This window comes from Ochotona curzoniae, unplaced genomic scaffold, assembly GCF_017591425.1.
Source record: "Ochotona curzoniae isolate NIBS_2020 unplaced genomic scaffold, NIBS_Ocur_1.0 contig_4516, whole genome shotgun sequence".
NCBI lineage: Eukaryota > Metazoa > Chordata > Mammalia > Lagomorpha > Ochotonidae > Ochotona > Ochotona curzoniae.
In genome coordinates, this window is record NW_024466313.1 from 4,214,236 (window position 1) to 4,236,683 (window position 22,448).

Genomic DNA, 22,448 nt, shown 5'->3' on the forward strand with positions numbered 1-22,448 from the left:
CCCCACGTGCTGACCATGCCCAGTCCCCACATGCTGACCATGCCCAGTCCCCACGTGCTGACCATGCCCAGTCCCCACATGCTGACCAGGGCCAGTCCCCACGTGCTGACCATGCCCAGTCCCCACGTGCTGACCAGGGCCAGTCCCCACGTGCTGACCATGCCCAGTCCCCACGTGCTGACCAGGGCCAGTCCCCACGTGCTGACCAGGGCCAGTCCCCACGTGCTGACCATGCCCAGTCCCCACGTGCTGACCATGCCCAGTCCCCACGTGCTGACCAGGGCCAGTCCCCACGTGCTGACCATGCCCAGTCCCCACCTGCTGACCAGGGGTGAGTTTCCTGCCGCGGCAGCTGCCTCCAGCCCTAGGCTGCAGCAGTTGTAGGTCCATGTGCCCTGCCAGGAGCATGTGGGTGTGGGGCCTCCTGTCCAGGCAGACATCCCAGGTGTGCTGTCCGTACTCTCTATGGCCACAGCTGCCAGACTCTGGGGGGCCCAAGCTAATGTGGGGAGGGAGCACCCCGGGTCTCTCTTGAGAATGCTGGGAACACAGTGAGGTCACAGCCTGAGGGTGCTCGGACCCCACTGGGGCCAGGCTGTGCTCACCCTCCTTGCCTCTGACCCTCCAGGCCTCTGGGGACTTTGGCAGTGGACTTGAAGAGAATCGAGAGCTGCGCAGGGAGGACACAGTGAGTGGCTGCCCTCACCCCCAGCCGTGCCCACACCAGGCTCTCCTCCCATCCCTCCAGTGTCTCAGGCCTGCTCTCTGTGGTGCTCCCAGAACGGAGCCCGCGCTGGCCCTCAGCAGGCCTCGGGCCACAGAGCTGGGGGACTTCGCCAGCTGCCCAGGGAGACTACAGCTTGCAGCCCAGGCCACCCCACCCAAGGGGCCCTCTGCCAGATGAACCCTCATGCGCCTGCTCCTGCAGGGCACGTCCCGGAAGCCCAGCCCACCACAGCCACCACCGGTCACTTCTCCTCCCTTGGCTGAAGACAGCACCATAGAAGATTCCAGAACTGAAGAAACTGAGGCAACTACGGTGGCCACATTAGGAGGTAACACTCTTCTGTGTGTCCTCGCAGAATCTGGTATGTATGGGTGTGCACATGGCATGTAAGTATATAGCACCTGCCGTATGTGGTATGTGTGTGTGCTGGGCGTGAGCTCCATGTCTGCTCCGTGTGGTGTGCTGGGTGTGTGTCATGCGTGTGCTGGACATGAGCTCCGTGTGCTCCATGTGATATGCAGGTGTGTGCCACGTGTGTGCTGGGAGTGAGCTCCATGTCTGTGCTCCGTGTGATATGCAGGTGTGTGTCATGCGTGTGCTGGACATGAGCTCCGTGTGATCCATGTGATATGCAGGTGTGTGCCACGTGTGTGCTGGGAGTGAGCTCCATGTCTGCTCCGTGTGATATGCAGGTGTGTGCCACTTGTGTGCTGGGAGTGAGCTCTGTCTGCTCTGTGTGGTGTGCTGGGTGTGTGTGCCACGTGTGTGCTGGGAGTGAGCTCCATATCTGCTCCGTGTGATATGCAGGTGAGTGTCACGCGTGTGCTGGGAGTGAGCTCCATGTCTGTGCTCCGTGTGCTATGCAGGTGTGGTGTGTGTGTCACATGTGTGCTGGGAGTGAGCTCCATGTCTGCTCCATGCGGTGTGCACGTTTGTGGTGTATGTTATGTGTGTTGTGGGAATGAGCTTATGTCTGCTCCGTGTGGTTTGCACATGTGTGGTCTATGCGTGTTGTGTTTGTGGTGGCCTGGGTCTGCAGGGGTGAAGGTGGGGTGGCTGCTGACACAGTGCCCCCTCATGCCCCCGTCCCCCTGCACCTTCTGGATGGGGTGGGCCCCCACTCGCTCCAAGGGCCAGTGGGACCTGGGACTGCAGGCCGCCTCTGGGGAGGGGCTTTGCACAGGGACTGGGCAGCAGGCGGCTGGGGAGGGTGTGTGTGTGTGTGTGTGTGTGTGTCAGCTGTGTGCCGTGTGTGTCCCCTGGGGACTCTGTGTGAGGACTCCCTGGGTGCCATATGTGTGTGTCCACTACATGCCGTGTGTGCGGGTGCTCATGCACCTTGGTGCCATGTGTGTCCCCTCATGGAACCCTGACTTGGTATGGTGGCCGAGATAGGTCCGTCTTCCACTTGCCTCTTACTGGCACCCTTGTCCATGCTTCTGTGGCCTCCAGCGTGGCCAGGGTTGCGGGTGGCCGATTTCCCTGAAGAGCCAGTTTTGCGGGCCTGTCCCTTGCACAGAGCCTGGCTGCCCCCTGGTGGCCAAGGTGTGACTCACACATGGTGTGGCTGCAGGCACTGCTGCCTGATAGCCAAACCTGGGGGGACAGTGACCCCGGGACCAGAGGGCTCTGTGCTGCGTACAGGAACGGGGCGTGTTCAGGTCTCCAGAGGGGTGGACATAGCAAGGCCTCAAGGGAATTAGAGGGTAGAAGAGGAAATTACGGAGCCCAGAACCAGGGTACCCCTCGCAGGTCTCACTGTCCCAGGTCACACTGTCCCCAGGTCACCCCTCACAGGTCACACTGTCCCCAGGTCATCCTTGACAGGTCACACTGTCTCCCAGGACACTCCTTATAGGTCACACTGTCCCCAGGTCACCTGTCACAGGTCGCACTGTCCCCAGGCATAGCTCAGATTATCCCAGGTCACCCCTCAAATGTCACAGGTCATGTTGTCCCGGTACACCCCTCAGAAGTACAGGTCATAGGTCATACTCTCCCAGGTCGCCTCCCACAGGTCTCACTGCTGAAGGTGCAGTGGGTGTCCAAATGCCCTGAGACAGGTTGTCCCACTGCTCTCAGGTCCCTGGCCCAGACGTGGCTATGGGCAAAGCAGCAGAGGTCAGACGTCCACCACTCCTGTAGGCCAGCATCGGTCCACCTGTGGCCTTGGCCGTGGCCCCTGCTGTGGGGCGTCTGTGGCCAGGCCACACTCCAGGTAACAGGATGCAGCAATGGCGTGCTCAACGGAGACGTACTGAAGACAGTGATGGCGAACTTGTCCGTTTATACAGCCAGGCACCAGGTTGTGTCGGAGGATCCAGGGGAGCAAGCCTCAGGGCAGTAACAGCATTTCTGTTGGATATCAGCTTCCGTTACATCAGCCTAGCCAGGTGGTACAAACGTCACGTACTGTGCCAGGTGGCACTGTATAGCCAGCCCACCACAACTTGTGTAACCCACTTGCATCCTGGCGTTGTTTACTACAAAACCATCACAAGTTTATCACCAGATGGGCAGGGGTCAGGGTGGGCAGGGCAGGAGGGGACCAAGTTACTGGAAGAGGTTGAGTTGGAGGGAAGTGCCCAGAGCGTCTCGGGCTTCCTGCCAACTGTCTGGGTCCACAGGGATCTTGGGCGCTATCAGAACAGAAGGGGATCAAGGCATACGCCAAAACCAAGGGGGGAGTGTCTCGAGTCTAGACATCCACTCAAGCCAAAACCATGTTCCCACTGCCCGTGCGTAGGCCGAGTGAGCCGAGGCCCATCCTGCGCTCGCCCTGCACCGGCCTGTCCACGTGCGGCCTGTCCATGTGTGGGCCTGTCCACATGCGGGCTTGTCCACGTCAGGCCTGTCCACGTGCGGCCTGTCCACGTGTGGCCTGTCCACATGCGGGCTTGTCCACGTCAGGCCTGTCCACGTGCGGGCCTGTCCACGTGTGGCCTGTCCACGTGCGGCCTGTCCATGTGTGGGCCTGTCCACATGCGGGCTTGTCCACGTGTGGCCTGTCCACGTGCGGGCCTGTCCACGTGCGGCCTGTCCACATGCGGCCTGTCCACATGCGGGCTTGTCCACGTGTGGCCTGTCCACGTGTGGGCCTGTCCACATGCGGGCTTGTCCACGTCAGGCCTGTCCACGTGTGGGCCTCTTGCTGTGAGCTCTCACCACAGACAGAGGGGGAGGCCCTGATCCTACTGCTGGCGCTGGCCACTGACCACTCACCTCTTGGTCCATCAGAGGCAGAAGCCAGCACCACACAGCCCTGGTCACCTCTCACCCATCTGTGCTCCTGGAGAGAAGGCCCCAGGACGCCATGGGCCCAGCACAGGTGCCGGGGGTGTGGCCAGGTCATGCTCAGGGCAGAGCGCGGTCACCAGGGGGACCTCAGATTGCCAATGACCTCTAGCTTCCGGGACGTACCAGTGTTCGGGGAGAGGTGCCAATACGTGTGTATGTGTGATATGTTGTCAGCTGTGTGAACGAGAGGATGTGTGGTGTGTGTGATAGCACGTGTCTGCGTGTAAGTGGCGTGTCACGCATGGGTGTGTGGGATGTGAATGTGCTGAGTGAGGGAAGTGTGACATGCTGCCTGTGGTGGGCCTGGCGTGCACCACACTGTGACGTGGTGTGTGGTATACACCTTAGACGATGTGTTATATGTGGTGGTGTGTGGCGTGCACCAACCGTGAGACGTGGTGTGTGGCTGTCACCACCAGTTGTCACCTTTCCCCTCATCTGTCCTGAACAACAGCTGTGACTCCCCGACCCCAGGGCACCAGTAGGGTGTGTTGGGCACCAGGTGCAGCTGGGTTGGACAGCAGCGCCCGGGCAGGGCCTGCAGGACCCTTGGGCTAACAGCGACGCCCCTGCCTCTCCACAGCACACACACGTCCTGCCTCAGACCTGGTGTCCACGCGGGATGGGGGTGTCCGGAGCCCTGCAGGCCACCTGGAGAAGGTGAGGCCCCATCCGTGACACACAGGGAGCCGTAGTGTTTGTGCTCCACTCAGGGAAGCCCTAATGAGTCCCTTTGCTGTGTGCCCTGCCCACTTCTTTCCTGGCTCATGGCACTGTGGCCTGGTCACTGTGTGTCCACCGTCCTGGCCACTGTACACATTGTTGATGACATAGCCTGAGCAGGAATTCGGGGTACCCAGGGGCACACATGTGGACCTTCCCAGGTGTACAAAGGGGCACATGTGTGAACCATCCCAGAAGCACACAGGAGCACACAGGCGGGCCATCCCAGGTGTACAAAGGGGCACACGTGTGGGCCATCCCAGGTACACATAGGGGCACACATGTGGGTCTCTTCACCCTTGCCTTTTGTCCCCGTCTCCAGGGAGGCCTGAAGGGACAGAAGGGGGAGCCAGGAGCTCAGGGTCCGCCTGGCCCGGCTGGCCCTCAGGGTCCTGCAGGCCCAGCGGCCCGGAACTCTGATGGGCTGCCTGTCCCGGGGGCACAGGGGCCTCCTGGGCCACCAGGGCTGCCAGGGAAGGACGGCGAGCCGGTGAGTGCTTGTCTCCATGTCTGGAAGTTGGGGCTCTGTGAGGGGGATGGCATCGGGGTGGGGACCCAGAATGTGGCGGGAGCTGGTGGAGGCGGGGTGCACTACCTGGTGCAGCAGAGACCCTCACGAAGGTGCTGTCTGGGGGCTCTGCTGTGTAGGTGGGCCTGCTGGGCAGCTGCGTCCCCTGATGTGGTTCAGGGGCAAGGCTGACCACCATCACTGAAGCTGTTCTTGCACTTTTCCAGGGCGACCCCGGCGAAGACGGGAAGCCTGTAAGTTTGCTACTCGCGAGGTGTGCACAGGCCCTGGCTTTGCGCCCCAAGACGGCAGAGCATGCAGCTGCTTGGCAAAGGGGCTGAGGCAGGAGCTAGGGAGAATGACAGGGCATGTGGAGCCGGGCCGGGCAGGGATCGTGGGGGCAGGCGCACCTTGGAGGTGCCTCCCGGGCCGGGCTGGGAGCGTGGGGGGCAGGCGTGCTGGGCTGGGAGCGTGGGGGCAGGTGCGCCTTGGAGGTGCTCACCTGGAGAGCCCTCGTGTGACCACACATGGAGAGCCGGGCCCAGGGCAGTCCCATGTGAATCATCTCAGCCCCATTTCTGTCATGGGAAACTGAGAATCACTGTTGCCAAGCACCCCGCCCCCCCCCCCACATCACACACATCACCGTGCAACATACATGCACAGCACTACCCATGTGCTGTAAGGACATATCACATGTGTGTGCATCGTCGTGTATGTGTGAACACGGAACACACGTGTGCACGTGCAGCCCCTCATGTGTAGCGCACACACATTGACAGCCAGGTGCCGCTCTTTGTGGGGTCACTGGTGGGCACTGCTGATATGAGGGGTGGGTCACACGGTGGTCCTGGATCCTCTGGGAGGGGCCCCGCTCTGCCGGCCTGTGCCCGGGATGCATGGGACCCTCATGGGTCCTGCTCTTGTCTTCCAGGGTGAAGCCGGGCCACAAGGTTTCCCGGGGACTCCAGGAGACGTGGGCCCCAAGGGCGAAAAGGTGTGTGGTGTCTCCGTTGCTGCTGCCCCGGGGTGCCTTGTGCCCGCCGTGTGACAGCCTTGCCTTTTGTTCCAGGGGGACCCTGGGGTTGGGCCGAGGGGACCTCCAGGACCCCAAGGACCTCCAGGGCCACCAGGACCTCCATTCAGACACGACAGACTGGTAAGTCGCACCTTCGCCGCTCCTGCAGGAGCCAGGGGCACGCCGGGCAAGACAAGGGCAGGGCTGTGGACGCTGGCCGGCCAGGGCCTCAGGCCTCTGTCTTGCCCACAGACCTTCATCGACATGGAAGGATCTGGCTTTGGGGGTGACCTGGAGACGCTTCGGGTGAGTGCTGGGGTTGGGGGAAGACTCAGCCGATGTCCCCTGGCACCTGTGGAGCAGGTACCCACGGGGACGGGGATGAGGCCCTGTGTCTGTCTCCCTGTGCAGGGTCCTCGTGGCTTCCCCGGACCCCCTGGCCCTCCTGGCGTCCCAGGCCTGCCGGGCGAGCCAGGCCGCTTTGGTGTGAACAGCACTCACACCCCGGGCCCTGCAGGCCTCCCCGGAGTGCCTGGGCGAGAGGGGCCCCCTGGTGTCCCTGGCCCCCCGGTAAGTCGGTGCTCCCCTCACACTCACTGCCCTGTCTTGCCCTCCACCTCCCTCCACCCCTGTCGGGAGGGGCAGCCTGGGCCATGGCATGCTGACCAGCTGGAGAAACTGATCAACCTTTTTGGGGTCTCCAAGTGGCTCACTGATGACAGGAAGTCAGGGCCACCACAAGGGGTACCCAATGTCCCTGGGTTCCCGGTGCCAGCCCCAGTGCCAGGACTCTCCCTGCCATGTGTCTGTAAGCATGTGAGATGTGTACCCACGCCGGGGTTGCCCCTGCCAGGGGTCCTGCTGCACACACGTGTGCTCCAGCACAGCCAGCCTCAGTCCCTGGCCCCACACTCCTCCCAGGGTGGCCTTGATGGCCCTGCCATGGGTGCCTGCCCCGATACCCTCCCAGCAGTGTTTGACTAACAACTGAAAAACCAAAGAACAGAAGTGACCTAGGAAAAGAAGCTGGTGCCGTGTGCTGAGCGTGTCCCGTGTGCTAAGCGTGTCCCGTGTGCTGAGCCTGTCCCGTGTGCTGAGCCTGTCCCGTGTGCTGAGCGTGTCCCGTGTGCTGAGCGTGTCCCGTGTGCTGAGCGTGTCCCGTGTGCTGAGTGTGTCCCGTGTGCTGAGCCTGTCCCGTGTGCTAAGCGTGTCCTGTGTGCTAAGCGTGTCCCGCGTGCTGAGTCTGTCCCGTGTGCTGAGCCTGTCCCGTGTGCTAAGTGTGTCCCGTGTGCTGAGCCTGTCCCGTGTGCTAAGCGTGTTCTGTGTGCTGAGCCTGTCCAGTGTGCTAGGCTGTGTTCTGTGTGCTGAGCCGTGTTCTGGTTGCTATGGCTGGGTCTCCCATGGGCTGTCCCATGTCCCTGTGTGTCAGGCTCCTGAGGTGCCCATGAGTGACCATGTCCTGGGACCAACACTCTGCTTTCTTCCCACACAGGGACCCCAAGGTCCCCCAGGAAGGGAGGGGCAGCCAGGAGCGCCGGGACCAAAAGGCAACCTTGTGAGTGACCGCTGGGCGGGGAGGGGGTGGGGCTGGGAGCACCTCCTGGGGGTCCGTGCCCTCCAGAGAGGGGCAGTGTTAGCAGGAGGGACACCCGAGACAGCTGCACCTGTGGCTCTGGGGTGGGGGCTCCCTGTAGGGGGACGACAAGGGCTGCGGAGTTCATCCACTGGTTCTGACCTCACGTGATCTCTTCTTTCCCTTCAGGGCGATGTGGGCGCCCCAGGACCCAAGGTACACACTCCGGCCTCGCATCCTCGCGACACAGCTGTCTGCTGGGGAGACGTGTCCAGGCACTGTGTGGCAATGGGCAGCTAGCCCACAGCCCAGGGGCTGACCAAGGCCTCTGCTGGGGAAGAGGGCAGGGCTTATGTGGGTGGGGTGTAGGCTTGGGACAGACCCAGGGTGACACGCACGGAAGGAAGGGCGCCCTGCCTTGGCCACCAGGTTGCCCAGTGGGAGCTTGCACACCCAGGTACCTGCCCCTAACGGGCCTGCCCTCCCGGCTCATGGCCTGCTTGGAGACCTTCACCCAGCTTCTCCTGGGAAGGAGAGGGGCTTCCTAGAGACCAGGGCGGGCCCCTAACGACAGGCAGACCCCTCCCCAGTGGACAGCCCCCCATCCTGTCCAGGACATGGGACTGGATAGGCAGCAGCTAGAAACTTACCCACTACTGTAGGGGCAGGGAGGGGTGCAAAGGGAAGGAGGCATGGCTAAGGATTGGGGAGCTGGAAGAAAAGGTGGGGTGCCGGGGTTCCTAAAAGAGGGTTTAAGGTAAAAACATGAGCATGTGTGCACACAGGTACAGGTCAGCGAGCGTGCACAGGCCTGTGGCCGTGCGTCCTGAGCAGAGGGCTCCGCCGGGGGACTGGCCTGCACTGGGCCCCCTGCTCGCCTCCCAAGGCGCCGGGCTCCCTGCCTCTCACTCCCTGAGCGACCGCATGTCGTCCTTGTGGCCATGCTGTGCCCTGAGGTCCCTCAGAACCTGTGTGCACTCTGCCCCTAGCCCTGCGGTGGCCAGGACCTGTACCCTCCCCTGGCTGTCCTCAGCCTGTTCTTTCCTCTCTCCTCCCGGCCTCGCTCCTGGCAGCTGCCCACCCTTCCTCACCTGCTCCACCTGCTCCTGGCTCCCCGGGCCGGAGGTAACGGCCATGTGTGAGCATGCTGATGTGTTGCACGCTCTCCTCAACCACTTGCCCTCCTGAGCTCCAAGCTGGCTCGGCTCCGGGCTACCCAGTGTGCGTTCGCCAGGGGGCACGACCACTGGCTAGCAGTGCCCTCTTTCCTTCCCTGCAGGGCAGCAAGGGGGACCCCGGCCCCGTGGGTAGCCCAGGCGAGACTGGCTTCGTGGGAGCCCCAGGGCCTGCTGGACCTCAAGGACCCCCCGGACCCCCAGGGCCCCCTGGGCCTCCAGGACCAGGACTTGCGGCTGGATTTGTGAGTGTGTGACCCTGGGAAGCTGTCAGCTACCCCGTGCTCCCCTCCCTGCCCCAATCCTGATGTCTCCGGGGGGCAGGTCGCAGGTGCCAGCCCTGTTGGTGCTGTTCCTACACAGGACTCCACTCTCCAGCGAGGCCCAGCAACCACACATGGGGCCTCCCCCGTGGCACCTGCCCTGTGGCTCAGCAATCTTGTTTCTCTCTCCCAGGAAGACATGGAAGGCTCCGGGGTTCCCTTCTGGACAACAGCCGGAAACTCCGAGGGGCGGCAGGTACCTACAGCAGGGCCTGGGCAGTGGGGCGGGACGCCCCCTGTGAGTGTGGGGAGTCCCAGGACAGAAGCCACCTTTCCAGAATAGGGGTGCCATGTCAGCCAGGCTCAGACATCTGCCCTGGGGACCCCGTCATCACTTCATTCTGTGACTGTGGGTTTAAGAGCAGGAGACACATGATAGAATGCGTGTGGAAGGCGTTCCCTGTCTTACTGTTTTGTGTGCACAGTGACACGTCTGGGAATTCTGACACACATGTGGGAGAGAAATTGTCTTGGGTGAATGCTGACAGGTGTCAGGGAGACGCTCTGTTTGTCTTCCGGGCACGTGCGAGGCCCTTGTGTCTGGGTGGAGGCCTGGTGGCTGATAGCCATGGCCTTCGCGACGTGGCTCCCGCCTGGCCCTGCAGCAGCCTGGACGGACCCTGGTCATGGCCTGGATAGATCCTGGTCACAGCCTGGATGGACCCTGGTCACGACCTGGATGGATCCTGGCCACAGCCTGGACGGACCTTGGTCACGGGCTGGACGGACCCTGGTCACAGCCTGGATGGACCCTGATCACGGGCTGGACGGACCCTGGTCACGGGCTGGACGGACCCTGGTCACGGCCTGGATGGACCCTGGTCACGGCCTGGACGGGCCCTGGCCACGGCCACTCTGGCACGAAAGCAGATCTCTGTTTAATCAGTGTTTGTACACAGCAGATGGGGGCACCTCTGAGGCCCCCCTGAGGTCAGCCTGAGGGACATGTCAGGGACCACTGCCTCCTGAGGGAGCCCACACACATGGCCTTGAGCCCAGCATGCAGTTCCCCTAGGAGACTGGCCAGTGAAGGGTATGGGGGCAAGACGAATGAGAACTTAGGGCCTGAGCCTGCCAGGTGGACTCTGCCCCAGTGTAGCTTGGTACCATGCCTGTGGCAGCTGGCAGCCTGGTGGACAGAGGAGGAGGCCCCGGGGGTCCCAGCCACGCCGCCATGCGTGGTCCTGGCTGTTAGTTCCTTGAGGTGCTGGTGCTCCCTGTTTGGGTCGGCCTGGGCCAGCTTGTGCTAATGCCAAGGATGACAGAGAATGTCCTAGCGCGTGGCAGAGACCACACCCACTTGTACCCACTTGGTGGGTCTCCTGCCCGCCCCTGTGGGAATTGCAGCTCCAGGGAGGGCTCCTGGGGACATGGTGCCTTCCAGGGGGGCTGGCCACACTCACGTCTCATTCCTTTACCCTGGCAGGGACTGCCCGGAGCCCCAGGACTCAAGGTCAGTAAGGAAGCAGTCCCTGGCCCCTTATGACCCATGCCACCCCCAGACAGCTGATTGGACTGGGAGGACCACCCAGGCTCTGCAGCCACCCACATCCATGGCTCCCAGCCGTGTCCAGCCCCCGGGCTGCAGGTGCCCCCTGGGGCGTTGGGGGAAGCCCAGCTGTTAGGGAGCTGCTCCTGCGGCTGCCCGTCACCCAACTGGACCCTGTGCTCAGAGCTTGGGGCACCAGAGATGTATCCTAGCCGATGAGGGGGGACTGGCATGGGCAGTGCCCTGGGTAGCCACCCTGTACCCCTCAGAATCTCTATCCTACTTAGGGGGACCCTGGAGCAGATGGGAGACCAGGGCCCAAGGTAAGCTCCTTTGTAGCATTCTGGAGTCAAGGTGGGGGAGGGGAGGGTCCCTTAGCCCTGTAAGGGGGTGCAGCTGGTCAGGGGGTGCCCACGGCTCAGAGCCCACCTTGTCTCTCACAGTTGAAGACCCTGCCCATCCTTGCTGAGTCCCGTGCAGATCTCTGGGGCACACCCGGTCCCCCACCTGCCCCCTACCTCTTGTCCTTGCTTGCCCACAGCCTCCCCTCCAGTGCTCAGAGCCCCTGACCACCGGACACCGGGGCCGTGGGGTCATGTCCATGAGCACCGTGGCTGCCTCCTGGGCTCGTGTGGCTGATGCTACTTCCTGTCTTTTCAGGGAGAAGTCGGTGCAGATGGCGCCCCTGGCTTCCCAGGCCTCCCCGGGAGAGATGGCGCTTTGGGACCCCCGGTGAGTGGGTGCCAAGATGGCTGAGACCCCAAGGGGCTCCCCAGGGCTGACTCCTTCACCCCCACATCTTCCCTGTATCTGGGGTCTCCTGAGGGGAGGTTCCAGCTCCATTTCTGACAAACTAGTTCCCTCCTGTCTCTGCAGGGACCCAAGGGAGAAAAGGGAATCCAGGGAGAGAAAGTAAGTGGGGGCCTGGGGGGGTGGGGGGCCCTGGGGGAGACTGGGGGAAGTGGAGGGGCCTGGGGGGGTGGTTTGAGGGCCCTGGGAAGACTGGGGGGAGTGGGGGTGCCTGGGGTGGTGGGGGGCCCTGGGGAAGACTGGGGGGAGTGGAGGGGCCTGAGGTGTTAGAGGGCCCTGGGGGAGACTGGGGGGAGTGGAGGGGCCTGGGGGGGCGGTTTGAGGGCCCTGGGAAGACTGGGGGGAGTGGAGGGGCCTGGGGTGGTAGGGGGCCCTGGGGAAGACTGGGGGGAGTGGAGGGGCCTGAGGGAAACTGGGGGGACTGGGCGACCTGGGGGCCTGAGGGAGGTCTGGGCAGGCTGGGGGAGTTGGGGGGCCTGGGGCAGACTAGGGGTAGGGGGTGGGAGCAGTGCTGTCCACTCTATGCTCTCCTGCCAGCCATGTGGCCCCAGAGCTGGGCCCTGAGACCCCCAGTCAGCCGCAGGGCTCCAAGCTGGAATGCAGTGTGGCTGGGAAGGTCTCCAGAACCTGTGGGGTCCTGGCCAGAACTGGGCTGACAAGTGCTTTGTCTCGCAGGGAGACCCCGGGAAGGATGGGGTAGGGCAGCCGGGCCTGCCCGGGCCCCCTGGACCCCCCGGGCCTGTCGTCTACCTGTCGGAGCAGGATGTAAGGACGCTGCGGTGGGCACTGGCGGAGGGTGGGTGGTGACCCTCAACCACACGGCCCCGATGCCCACGCTCTTGGGGGTGGAATGGTCGGCCACGGCAGGATGTGTGACCTGCCGGCGGAGTTCCGCCTCCCACCCCTCCAGGCAGGCACAGAAGCCATAGGGTGGATGTGCAGCCGCCAGCCCCAGGGGCCTCTGTGTCACATCAGGCCCTGCTGCTCGTGCGCAGGGTGCGTGGAGGGCAGGCAGGCGGCAGAGTTGCGTGGGCGCCGCCAGGATGTGACTTGGCCCTGGCCTGGGGGCTTCCTGCAGCGGGACATGGGGCATCTTTAAATGTGACTATTTCTTCCTCCTTTCTGCCGGGCTGCCACCAGCGAACTGTGATGGGCCGGCCAGGACCTGAGGTGCGTGCCCCACCCCCGCCCGAGACCCCGGGTCTGGGCCTTCCAGCCACCCCAAGGGCACAGTGACGTGAACCCTCTTGTCTGTCCTCTCTCCACAGGGCCAGCCTGGCTTCGCAGGCCTTCCTGTAAGTAGGCCCACATGGGAGCTGCCCCTTGCCCCCCATCCCTGCACCGAGAGTTTGGGGAGCTGGGGAGGGCGTTCCTTCTGTCTTTGTGGGACCCATGTAGAGCTGAAGTGGCCCTAGGATAGGGGATGCCACTAGAAGCCCCTGCTGGCCCAGCCAGAGCCAGGTGGCCCCTGGGGTCTGCCCCAGGGCAGGGACTGGTCAGGGTTGTGGGTGAAGGACAGCCCTGTGCTCTGATTGGCCATGGCGTCAGCCGGGGTGGAGGAGAGGGTGTGCGGTCAGGGCCACAGATCAGACAGGCCCCCCACCCTTCCCTGACTCACTCACAGGGACCTGCTGGACCGAAGGGCGACCTGGGCTCCAAAGGCGAGCAGGGCCTGCCAGGACCCAAGGTGAGTGTGGCAGGGGCAGGCTCTCCCAGGAGGGCGCTGGTCCCTGCGAGGGGCCTCATGCGCTGGAACCCCTGTGCCTGCCATTCCAGGGTGAGAAGGGTGAGCCTGGCAGCATCTTCAGCCCCGACGGCAGAGCCCTGGCCCCCGCCCAGAAAGGAGCCAAGGTGAGGAGAGTGAGGGGCCGGGCCCGTGAGACCACAACAGTCAGGGGCCGGGCGCGTGAGGCGGTGAGGGAGCCAGGGGCTGGGCGCGTGAGGTGGTGCGGGAACCGGGGCCGGGCGCGTGAGGCGGTGAGGGAGCCAGGGGCCGGGCGCGTGAGGCGGTGAGGGAGCCAGGGGCCGGGCGCGTGAGGTGGTGAGGGAGCCAGGGGCTGGGTGCGTGAGGCGGTGAGGGAGCCAGGGGCTGGGTGCGTGAGGCGGTGAGGGAGCCAGGGGCTGGGTGCGTGAGGCCGCAGCCAGGGTCTAGGCCTTGTCCTCCCCCAGGGGGTGCTGGAAGCTTCTATAGCCAGGATCCAGATGGCCCCTCTCTGCCCACCTCTGACAGTCACACTCAGAGACTGGGTCCAGTGCCCACTCTGCCTGGCCCTCAGCTACCTGAAGGGGCCAGGTTGTTGCCTACATCCTTCCTCTCTTGGGGTCTGTACTCCATGTGCTGACCTGGACACAGACCCCAGCCTAGAACCTTCTCTGTGGCGCCCCTTATCCTCCACTGTTGGGAGATGGAGAGGGCGGGGCCTCATGCTCTGCTTGTTTCCTACAGGGCGAGCCTGGCTTCCGTGGACCCCCGGTGAGTAGGCCCCTCATGTCCTTTGGGCTAGGGCCACCCTGGTGGGCTAGCTGCAAGGGCTCTGCACTGCCCTGCAGCACATTGACCACCCTCGGGTGGTCCCCATTGTGGGGCCCCAGTGGCCACTGCTCACCCAGGCTCCTCCCTGCAGGGCCCGTACGGACGTCCTGGTCACAAGGGCGAGATTGGCTTCCCTGGACGGCCGGTGAGCTTGGGGGTGTGTGGGGGGCGGTCCAGCTGAGGGGACATTCCAGGCCTTTCCTGGGGGCGGAGGCCACGGGTCCTGCCCTTGTGCCCAAGTTTCTGCAGGGCAGGAGCCCAGGGAACCCACAGTCTATTGTGTGCCCTGCCCCAGGGACGCCCCGGGATGAACGGGCTGAAAGGAGAAAAGGGCGAGCCGGGAGACGTGAGCGTCGGGTTTGGAATGAGGGTGAGTGTCCGGCCGGGCAGAAGGCGGGCTCCTGCAGCTCCACCATGGGGGCTGACCGAGAAGCCCACGTGTGGCCATGCCAGGCAGTGTCCGTGTGTGTCCACACCCCCAGTGTGTGCGCCCTCTGTGAGTGCGTGTGTGTACACCCTCAGTGTCCGTGTGTGTACACCCTCAGTGTCCGTGTGTGTACACCCTCAGTGTCCGTGTGTGTACACCCTCAGTGTCCGTGTGTGTACACCCTCAGTGTCCGTGTGTACATGCCTCAGTGTCCGTGTGTGTACACCCTCAGTGTCCGTGTGTGTACACCCTCAGTGTCCGTGTGTGTACACCCTCAGTGTGTGCGCCCTCTGTGAGCGCGTGTGTATACACCCTCAGTGTCCGAGTGTGTACATGCCTCAGTGTCCGTGTGTACATGCCTCAGTGTCCGTGTGTGTACACCCTCAGTGTCCGAGTGTTTACATGCCTCAGTGTCCGAGTGTGTACACCCTCAGTGTCCGAGTGTTTACATGCCTCAGTGTCCGTGTGTACACCCTCAGTGTCCATGTGTGTACATGCCTCAGTGTCCGTGTGTGTACACCCTCAGTGTCCGTGTGTGTACACCCTCAGTGTCCGTGTGTGTACACCCTCAGTGTCCGAGTGTGTTCATGCCTCAGTGTCCATGTGTGTACACCCTCAGTGTCCGTGTGTGTACACCCTCAGTGTCCGTGTGTGTACACCCTCAGTGTCCGAGTGTTTACATGCCTCAGTGTCCATGTGTGTGTGCACCCTCAGTGTCCGTGTGTGTACACCCTCAGTGTCCGTGTGTGTGCACCCTCAGTGTCCGTGTGTGTACATGCCTCAGTGTCCGAGTGTGTACACCCTCAGTGTCCGAGTGTTTACATGCCTCAGTGTCCGTGTGTGTACACCCTCAGTGTCCGTGTGTGTTCATGCCTCAGTGTCCGTGTGTGTACACCCTCAGTGTCCGAGTGTGTTCATGCCTCAGTGTCCGTGTGTGTACATGCCTCAGTGTCCGTGTGTGTACATGCCTCAGTGTCCGTGTGTGTGCACCCTCAGTGTCCGTGTGTGTGCACCCTCAGTGTCCGTGTGTGTACACCCTCAGTGTCCGTGTGTGTACACCCTCAGTGTCCGTGTGTACATGCCTCAGTGTCCGTGTGTGTACACCCTCAGTGTCCGTGTGTACACCCTCAGTGTCCGTGTGTACACCCTCAGTGTCCGTGTGTGTACATGCCTCAGTGTCCGTGTGTGTACATGCCTCAGTGTCCATGTGTGTACATGCCTCAGTGTCCGAGTGTGTACACCCTCAGTGTCCAAGTGTTTACATGCCTCAGTGTCCGTGTGTACACCCTCAGTGTCCATGTGTGTACATGCCTCAGTGCCCGTGTGTGTACACCCTCAGTGTCCGTGTGTGTGCACCCTCAGTGTCCGTGTGTGTACATGCCTCAGTGTCCGAGTGTGTACACCCTCAGTGTCCGAGTGTTTACATGCCTCAGTGTCCGTGTGTGTACACCCTCAGTGTCCGTGTGTGTTCATGCCTCAGTGTCCGTGTGTGTACACCCTCAGTGTCCGAGTGTGTTCATGCCTCAGTGTCCGTGTGTGTACATGCCTCAGTGTCCGTGTGTGTACATGCCTCAGTGTCCGTGTGTGTACATGCCTCAGTGTCCGTGTGTGTGCACCCTCAGTGTCCGTGTGTGTGCACCCTCAGTGTCCGTGTGTGTACACCCTCAGTGTCCGTGTGTGTACACCCTCAGTGTCCGTGTGTACATGCCTCAGTGTCCGTGTGTGTACACCCTCAGTGTCCGTGTGTACACCCTCAGTGTCCGTGTGTACACCCTCAGTGTCCGTGTGTGTACATGCCTCAGTGTCCGTGTGTGTACATGCCTCAGTGTCCATGTGTGTACATGCCTCAGTGTCCGAGTGTGTACACCCTCAGTGTCCAAGTGTTTACATGCCTCAGTGTCCGTGTGTACACCCTCAGTGTCCATGTGTGTACATGCCTCAGTGCCCGTGTGTGTACACCCTCAGTGTCCGTGTGTGTGCACACTCAGTGTCCGTGTGTGTACACCCTCAGTGTCCGAGTGTTTACATGCCTCAGTGTCCGTGTGTGTACACCCTCAGTGTCCGTGTGTGTACATGCCTCAGTGTCCGTGTGTGTACACCCTCAGTGTCCGTGTGTGTACACCCTCAGTGTCCGTGTGTGTACACCCTCAGTGTCCGTGTGTGTACACCCTCAGTGTCCGAGTGTGTACATGCCTCAATGTCCATGTGTGTGCACACTCAGTGTGTACATGCCTCAGTGTGTGCCCTCTGTGCACGTGTGTGGCTGCATACACAGTGTATGTACACCCACATGTACAGCTACACACGTGTAGGCACACACATAACCGCAGCCCACCAGGACCAGGGTATTTGAAGTGTTTCTCCTGCTGTGGCTCCCCTCACCCCGTGAGGTGGCTCTGCTCCCCTTGCCCCTCTGCTCCCCTCACCCCGTGAGGCGGCTCTGCTCCCCTTGCCCCTCTGCTCCCCTCACCCCTCTGCTCCCCTCACCCCGTGAGGCGGCTCTGCTCCCCTCGCCCCCCTGCTCCCCTCACCCCATGAGGCGGCTCTGCTCCCCTCGCCCCTCTGCTCCCCTCGCCCTGTGAGGCGGTGCTGCTCCCACCATGTGGTGTCATCTCACTGGCTGAGAGCTGGGCTCAGGGCAGGCCTCACTTAGGTATAAGGGCAGGTGCGATCGCCGTGCCCTCAGGAGCAGGCTCCTCTCTGGGGCCCCTGCCAGGCAGCTGCTGTTGCTGAGTGCCGGGACCGGCAGTGGTGCTGGCCAGTGGCTCCAGTCCTGACACCTCCAGTCCTGGCTTCGCACTGCCCATCCAGCTTGAGCTGGTCCTCAGGCGGGCGGCCATCCTTGAGCATGCTGCCAGCGCCGGAGGAACCCACACAGGCCAACGCCCTTTTGTAGTGGGGAGTTCCACGGCTGTCCAGGAACCCCCATCTGGGTGCTCAGGGACTACGTCCGCCTGCCATTTTCTGTCAAGGACCTTCGGCTCCATGGCTGAGTGATGCTTCCAGCCACGTGAGCCACCGGCCTGGGTCAGGCGCCTGCTGTGACCCTGCCTAAGCCCACTTCCCACCTCCCACAGGGACCGCCTGGCCCCCCAGGCCCCCCGGGACCGCCAGGCCCACCCGGGACGCCCGTCTATGACAGCAACGTGAGTCATCGTGTTCCCCTCCCCGTGCCATCTGTGGTCCTGGGGGAGGGGCTGTCGGGCAACTGCATGGGGCAGTGGCTGAGAACAGGGACCCTCAACAGCAGGGGCTGGGCAGGGCAGCTCTAGGGGCTGTGTCCTATTCACACGGAGTGCCTGGGCCCAGGGGGCAGGGCTGAGAGGGCATCGCCACGGGCCCAGTAAGGTGAGGCGGCCCTAGGGGCAGGTGACCAGGGCTCCTTACCCCAGTCCACATTCCCCACTCCTATGTCGGGTAAGGTAGAGGAGGGGTGCCAGTGCCCAGTGTGGGGGAAGGGTACCAGTGGGGCCTGTGTGTTAGCCCCATGCCTCTCCCGGCAGGTGTTCGCCGAGTCCAGCCACCCCGGGCCTCCAGGACTGCCAGGTGAGGGCTGCGGGCCTGGGTGCCCCACGGTGGGGACCAGGAGCCACAGACTCTACCGCATGTCTGCCCTGTGCTCGGGCCTCACCCTGGCCCTGTCTCCCAGCCACAGGATCCCCCCACCCCTGCCAGCTGCCTTCTCTTCCCTGGGCCACTGCTCCTACTGGCTCCGGCCCCTCGTCCATCCCTCGCTCTCCCTGGGCCAGTCCCACCCCATTACCCAGCACCCCTCGGGGTGAGAGGGCCCACGTCGACCACTCCATGAAGGGCACAGAGTCTCTCCCTGCAGGCCTCCAAGGACCCCCAGGACCCAAGGGTGACAAGGGAGAAGTAGGACCGCCTGGACCAGCAGGTGAGCCCTGGGTGTGACCCTTGACCTTCGTCTTCCCTGACCACATCCGGGTGGACACCTGGTCGGCCTCATAGCTGGACACAACCCAGCAGGCTGAGATGGGACAGCACCCTGTGCATTGTCCTCAATGTCCCTCCCACCCTCTGGGCTGGTCCCAGAGGGGTCGGCTGAACCCTCTGTCCTCATCTGGGCCCCAGGCACTGACCACGCTGAGGGGACATCTGAGCCCTGCAGGGTCGCAGCCACCGCCTCCCAGGGCAGCAGCAGCATAAACAATACAGCTGGTCCCTAAGGCTGCAGTGGGAGGGCAGTGGGCAGGGAGCAGGTGGATACATGGAAACAGCAGTGATGTGGTGGGGTCAGAGGCCACACCACCCGCGGTCCCCAAGAAAGTAGACATGGATGTGACCGGGGTGGGGGCAGGCACGACTTGAATGAAGGTGAGTGTCTTCTGTCCAGTGTGTGCCTAACCCTTTGAGGCCTTTCCCAAGTGGGTGGGCGGGAGCTCCATGGCGAGACCCCAGCCCCTGTCCCACTCTCCCTCTGCAGGGCAGTTCCCCTTTGACTTCATTCAACTGGAGGCCGAGATGAAGGTGCGTGACGTCATGGTCAGACCCAAGACGGGTGGAGAGAGGAGGGCAAGCAACCCAGGTCCCAGAAGTCCGTGGCGGGCAGCAGGCACCTGGCAGGTGCGTGGCACTGGGCAGCTGGACAGCCTTGTCAAACCAGTGTCTCCACCCCCAGGGCACGAAGGGCGACCGAGGCGCCCCGGGACAGAAAGGCGAGAGAGGCGAGCCTGGGGCCGGCGGCTTCTTTGGCTCCAGTGTGCCTGGTCCCCCGGGGCCCCCTGGCCCCCAGGGCTACCCCGGGATTCCGGTAAGATTGGTGCTGGCCAGCCTGAAGCCCGTGGGGCCGGCCCACAGATACCCCAAGCAAGGGCAGTCCTGCTCAGCCACCTGGGGTATACCTGGAGAGGGGTGGGGAGGTCTGAGTGGGGCTCTCCCAGGGTGCCAGCCCACACCTGTCAGGGACTTGGCAGGCATGCCAACCCCCTGCCTGGGCTCCTGCACCCCATGCAGCCTGCTTTGCCCTTGTTCTTAGGGTCCCAAGGGAGACAGCATCCGGGGCCCGCCAGGCCCCCCTGGGCCTCAGGGCCCCCCTGGCATCGGCTACGAGGGACGGCAAGGCCCTCCTGGCCCCCCCGGACCCCCTGGTCCCCCCTCCTTTCCTGGCCCTTACAGGCAAAGTAAGTTGCTGTGAGTGCCGGGGGGCCTCCCTACCCCCACACACCCGGGAATCCTGCTGGGCCTGACCATTTCTCTCCCACAGCTGTCAGCATTCCCGGCCCCCCTGGCCCGCCGGGACCCCCAGGACCCCCTGGAACTGGGGGTGCCTCCTCAGGGGTAAGTGTCTTGGGGCTGAAGGAGGGGATGGCCAGGGCCAGGCCTGAGAGTTGAGTGACAGGTCTGGGGCTTCCTTGCCTCAGGCAGTCCTGGGGCCCACACAAGGTTGTGCCCTGCAGGTGAGGGTGTGGGCCACCTACCAGACCCTGCTGGACAAGGTCCGCGAAGTGCCCGAGGGCTGGCTCCTCTTTGTGGCCGAGACGGAGGAGCTCTACGTCCGTGTGCGCAATGGGTTCCGGAAAGTTCTGGTGAGTGCCAGCAGCCTGGCAGGGGTGACACTGGGCTGTCAGAGAGCTGCGGCAGCGGTGGGGCTGTCACAGGTGTCCACTTCTGCCCTGCGAGGTGCCTGACTCCTAGGTGTCCCCGGCTCTAGCATGCAGAGGCCACTGTGGACAGCATCGGAGTCACTCGGGCGGGGCCTCATTCCAGGGGCACACCTGCTGCTTGACCCTGCACCCCCAGAGCAGCCCCGGGCTCCAGGTGGAGGTTCTGCACACCCTGCCAGCCTCCGTCAGTACCGGAGGCCTCCCTCCCTGGCCCCTGCACATTCCCACCAACCCCTTACCTGGCCAGGCCAGCATAGGGCTGTGTCTGAGAGCCAGGCGTGCGGCCGTGAGCTGCCAGGGTGGGAGCACTTGGGCAGGCAGCAGAAAGCCCTGGCCACTTGGAGCTCACCCAGTGACCCTGCCCTCTCCTTCCAGCTGGGGCCACGGACGCCACTTCCCCACGGGACGGTAAGGATGTCAGGGGCAAGGAGGGAGGAGGGGGGCAGCTGCCCCAGCCCTGGCCTGTTCTCCTTACTGGTTCCCACTGCACCCCTCCCCCCCCACACACACCCTCCTGTGGTTGATCTAGGAACAGGACGGGGCTGGGATCTGACCCTGAGAGTGGGCAGGGGCTCCTGGGACAGGCCCAGGTCACCCTAACCCCAGGAGTGGGTGCAGCTCCCTGCTTGCTGTCCGCCAAGCACTCCAGGGAGCCAGCAGGCTCAGGCGGAATGCCACTATGTCCATGGGCTCCCCGGCTGCTCCCTCCACAGGACAACGAGGTGGCCGCCCTACAGCCCCCAGTGGTGCAGCTGTATGAGGGCAACCCGCACCCCCGGCGGGAGCAGGTCCACTCCACAGTGCGGCCCTGGCGAGCTGACGACATCCTGGCCAACCCCCCATACCTGCCAGACCCCCGGCCCTACCCCGGAGCCCCTCGCCACGGCTCCTACACGCACCTACAGCCCGCCCGCCCCACGGCCTCACCTGAACACACCCACCAGGACTTCCGGCCGGTGGTGAGTTCCCACAGTGGACGCAGGTCGTCCCGGCCCCTCTGCCCTCTGGGCCATCAGGCCCAGGCAGAGGACAGTGAGCACATCTCAGGAGGGCAGCCAGGCCAGCTGGACCCAGCCTCTCACAGGGTGGGGTGTCAGGAGCACACACGGGGTCACCTCCTGGGCCCACAGCCCCCAGCCCACCCCTGCTGCCCCTGGGCTGGGGGTCTGTGCCCTGCTCACGGGGGCTGGGTGGGCTGTGTGCCCCAGCTGGGCTGTGACAGTGGCGCATTTCCTCCCAGCTCCACCTGGTGGCGCTCAACAGCCCCCTCTCGGGTGGCATGCGTGGCATCCGCGGGGCGGACTTCCAGTGCTTCCAGCAGGCGCGGGCAGTGGGGCTGGCCGGCACTTTCCGGGCCTTCCTGTCCTCGCGCCTGCAAGACCTGTACAGCATCGTGCGCCGCTCCGACCGCACGGGCCTGCCCATTGTCAACCTCAAGGTGTGTGGGGAGAATGGGGGCCAGCCAGCCCGGACTCCCCGTGCCCCGCCCCTATGGCCTGACCGCCCTGCTGTGTCCACACAGGACGAGGAGCTGTTCCCCAGCTGGGAGGCCCTGTTCTCGGGCACCCAGGGCCAGCTGAGGCCTGGGGCCCGTATCTTCTCCTTCGACGGCAGGGACGTCCTGCGACACCCAGCCTGGTAGGTGGTGTGGCCCAGAGCCCCCACGAGCTGGCCTGCTTGGCTGTGCCGTGCCCATCCCCAGGCCTGGACTGAGGGTCATGCGATGGGGGCAGCATGGGAGTGGGGCTGTGTGCACATCAGCTCTGATCCTCATGCTAGATGCTGGTGCTGCCCGCCCAGTCTCCAGCTTCCCACAGAGCGGAACAGATGCCTCCCCAGTGGGCTGGTGCTGCTCCAGGGGGCAGGTGTGGCCAGAACCCCAGCCAGGGATGACCACGGGGAGGGACCAGGCTGAGCCCCACCCTCTCACAGTCCCCACCACTCCCAACCTTGCCTGGCCTGGAGTTGGACTGCTGTGGGTGTGGCTGAAAACCAGCTGCCCCTCCACAGGCCCCAGAAGAGCGTGTGGCATGGTTCAGACCCCAGCGGGCGCAGGCTGACCGAGAGCTACTGCGAGACCTGGCGGACAGAGGCGGCAGGGGCCACGGGCCAGGCTTCCTCGCTGCTGGGCGGCCGGCTGCTGGAACAGACGGCGGCTGGCTGCCACAATGCCTACATCGTCCTGTGCATCGAGAACAGCTTCATGACCTCCTCCAAGTAG

The 22,448-nt window shown here is 63.7% G+C and overlaps 1 protein-coding gene across 1 annotated transcript in view; it reads left to right on the forward strand.

Moving 5' to 3' along the window:
• The window catches only part of COL18A1 (collagen type XVIII alpha 1 chain), a 36,189-nt gene extending 13,741 nt beyond the window's left edge, over positions 1 to 22,448 (forward strand). Inside the window, 37 exon segments of the mRNA XM_040986611.1 lie at positions 629 to 688; positions 929 to 1,055; positions 4,608 to 4,684; positions 5,070 to 5,237; positions 5,483 to 5,509; positions 6,190 to 6,252; positions 6,328 to 6,414; positions 6,526 to 6,579; positions 6,685 to 6,843; positions 7,766 to 7,828; positions 8,036 to 8,062; positions 9,126 to 9,266; positions 9,478 to 9,540; positions 10,771 to 10,797; positions 11,121 to 11,156; positions 11,494 to 11,565; positions 11,710 to 11,745; positions 12,319 to 12,408; positions 12,870 to 12,938; positions 13,268 to 13,330; positions 13,420 to 13,494; positions 14,090 to 14,116; positions 14,268 to 14,321; positions 14,472 to 14,546; positions 17,681 to 17,749; positions 18,107 to 18,149; positions 18,436 to 18,498; positions 19,048 to 19,091; positions 19,243 to 19,374; positions 19,600 to 19,744; positions 19,828 to 19,901; positions 20,021 to 20,149; positions 20,603 to 20,635; positions 20,941 to 21,186; positions 21,468 to 21,665; positions 21,750 to 21,865; positions 22,238 to 22,448. Of these exon segments, the coding sequence (XP_040842545.1) occupies positions 629 to 688; positions 929 to 1,055; positions 4,608 to 4,684; positions 5,070 to 5,237; positions 5,483 to 5,509; positions 6,190 to 6,252; positions 6,328 to 6,414; positions 6,526 to 6,579; positions 6,685 to 6,843; positions 7,766 to 7,828; positions 8,036 to 8,062; positions 9,126 to 9,266; positions 9,478 to 9,540; positions 10,771 to 10,797; positions 11,121 to 11,156; positions 11,494 to 11,565; positions 11,710 to 11,745; positions 12,319 to 12,408; positions 12,870 to 12,938; positions 13,268 to 13,330; positions 13,420 to 13,494; positions 14,090 to 14,116; positions 14,268 to 14,321; positions 14,472 to 14,546; positions 17,681 to 17,749; positions 18,107 to 18,149; positions 18,436 to 18,498; positions 19,048 to 19,091; positions 19,243 to 19,374; positions 19,600 to 19,744; positions 19,828 to 19,901; positions 20,021 to 20,149; positions 20,603 to 20,635; positions 20,941 to 21,186; positions 21,468 to 21,665; positions 21,750 to 21,865; positions 22,238 to 22,448 (3,243 nt within the window).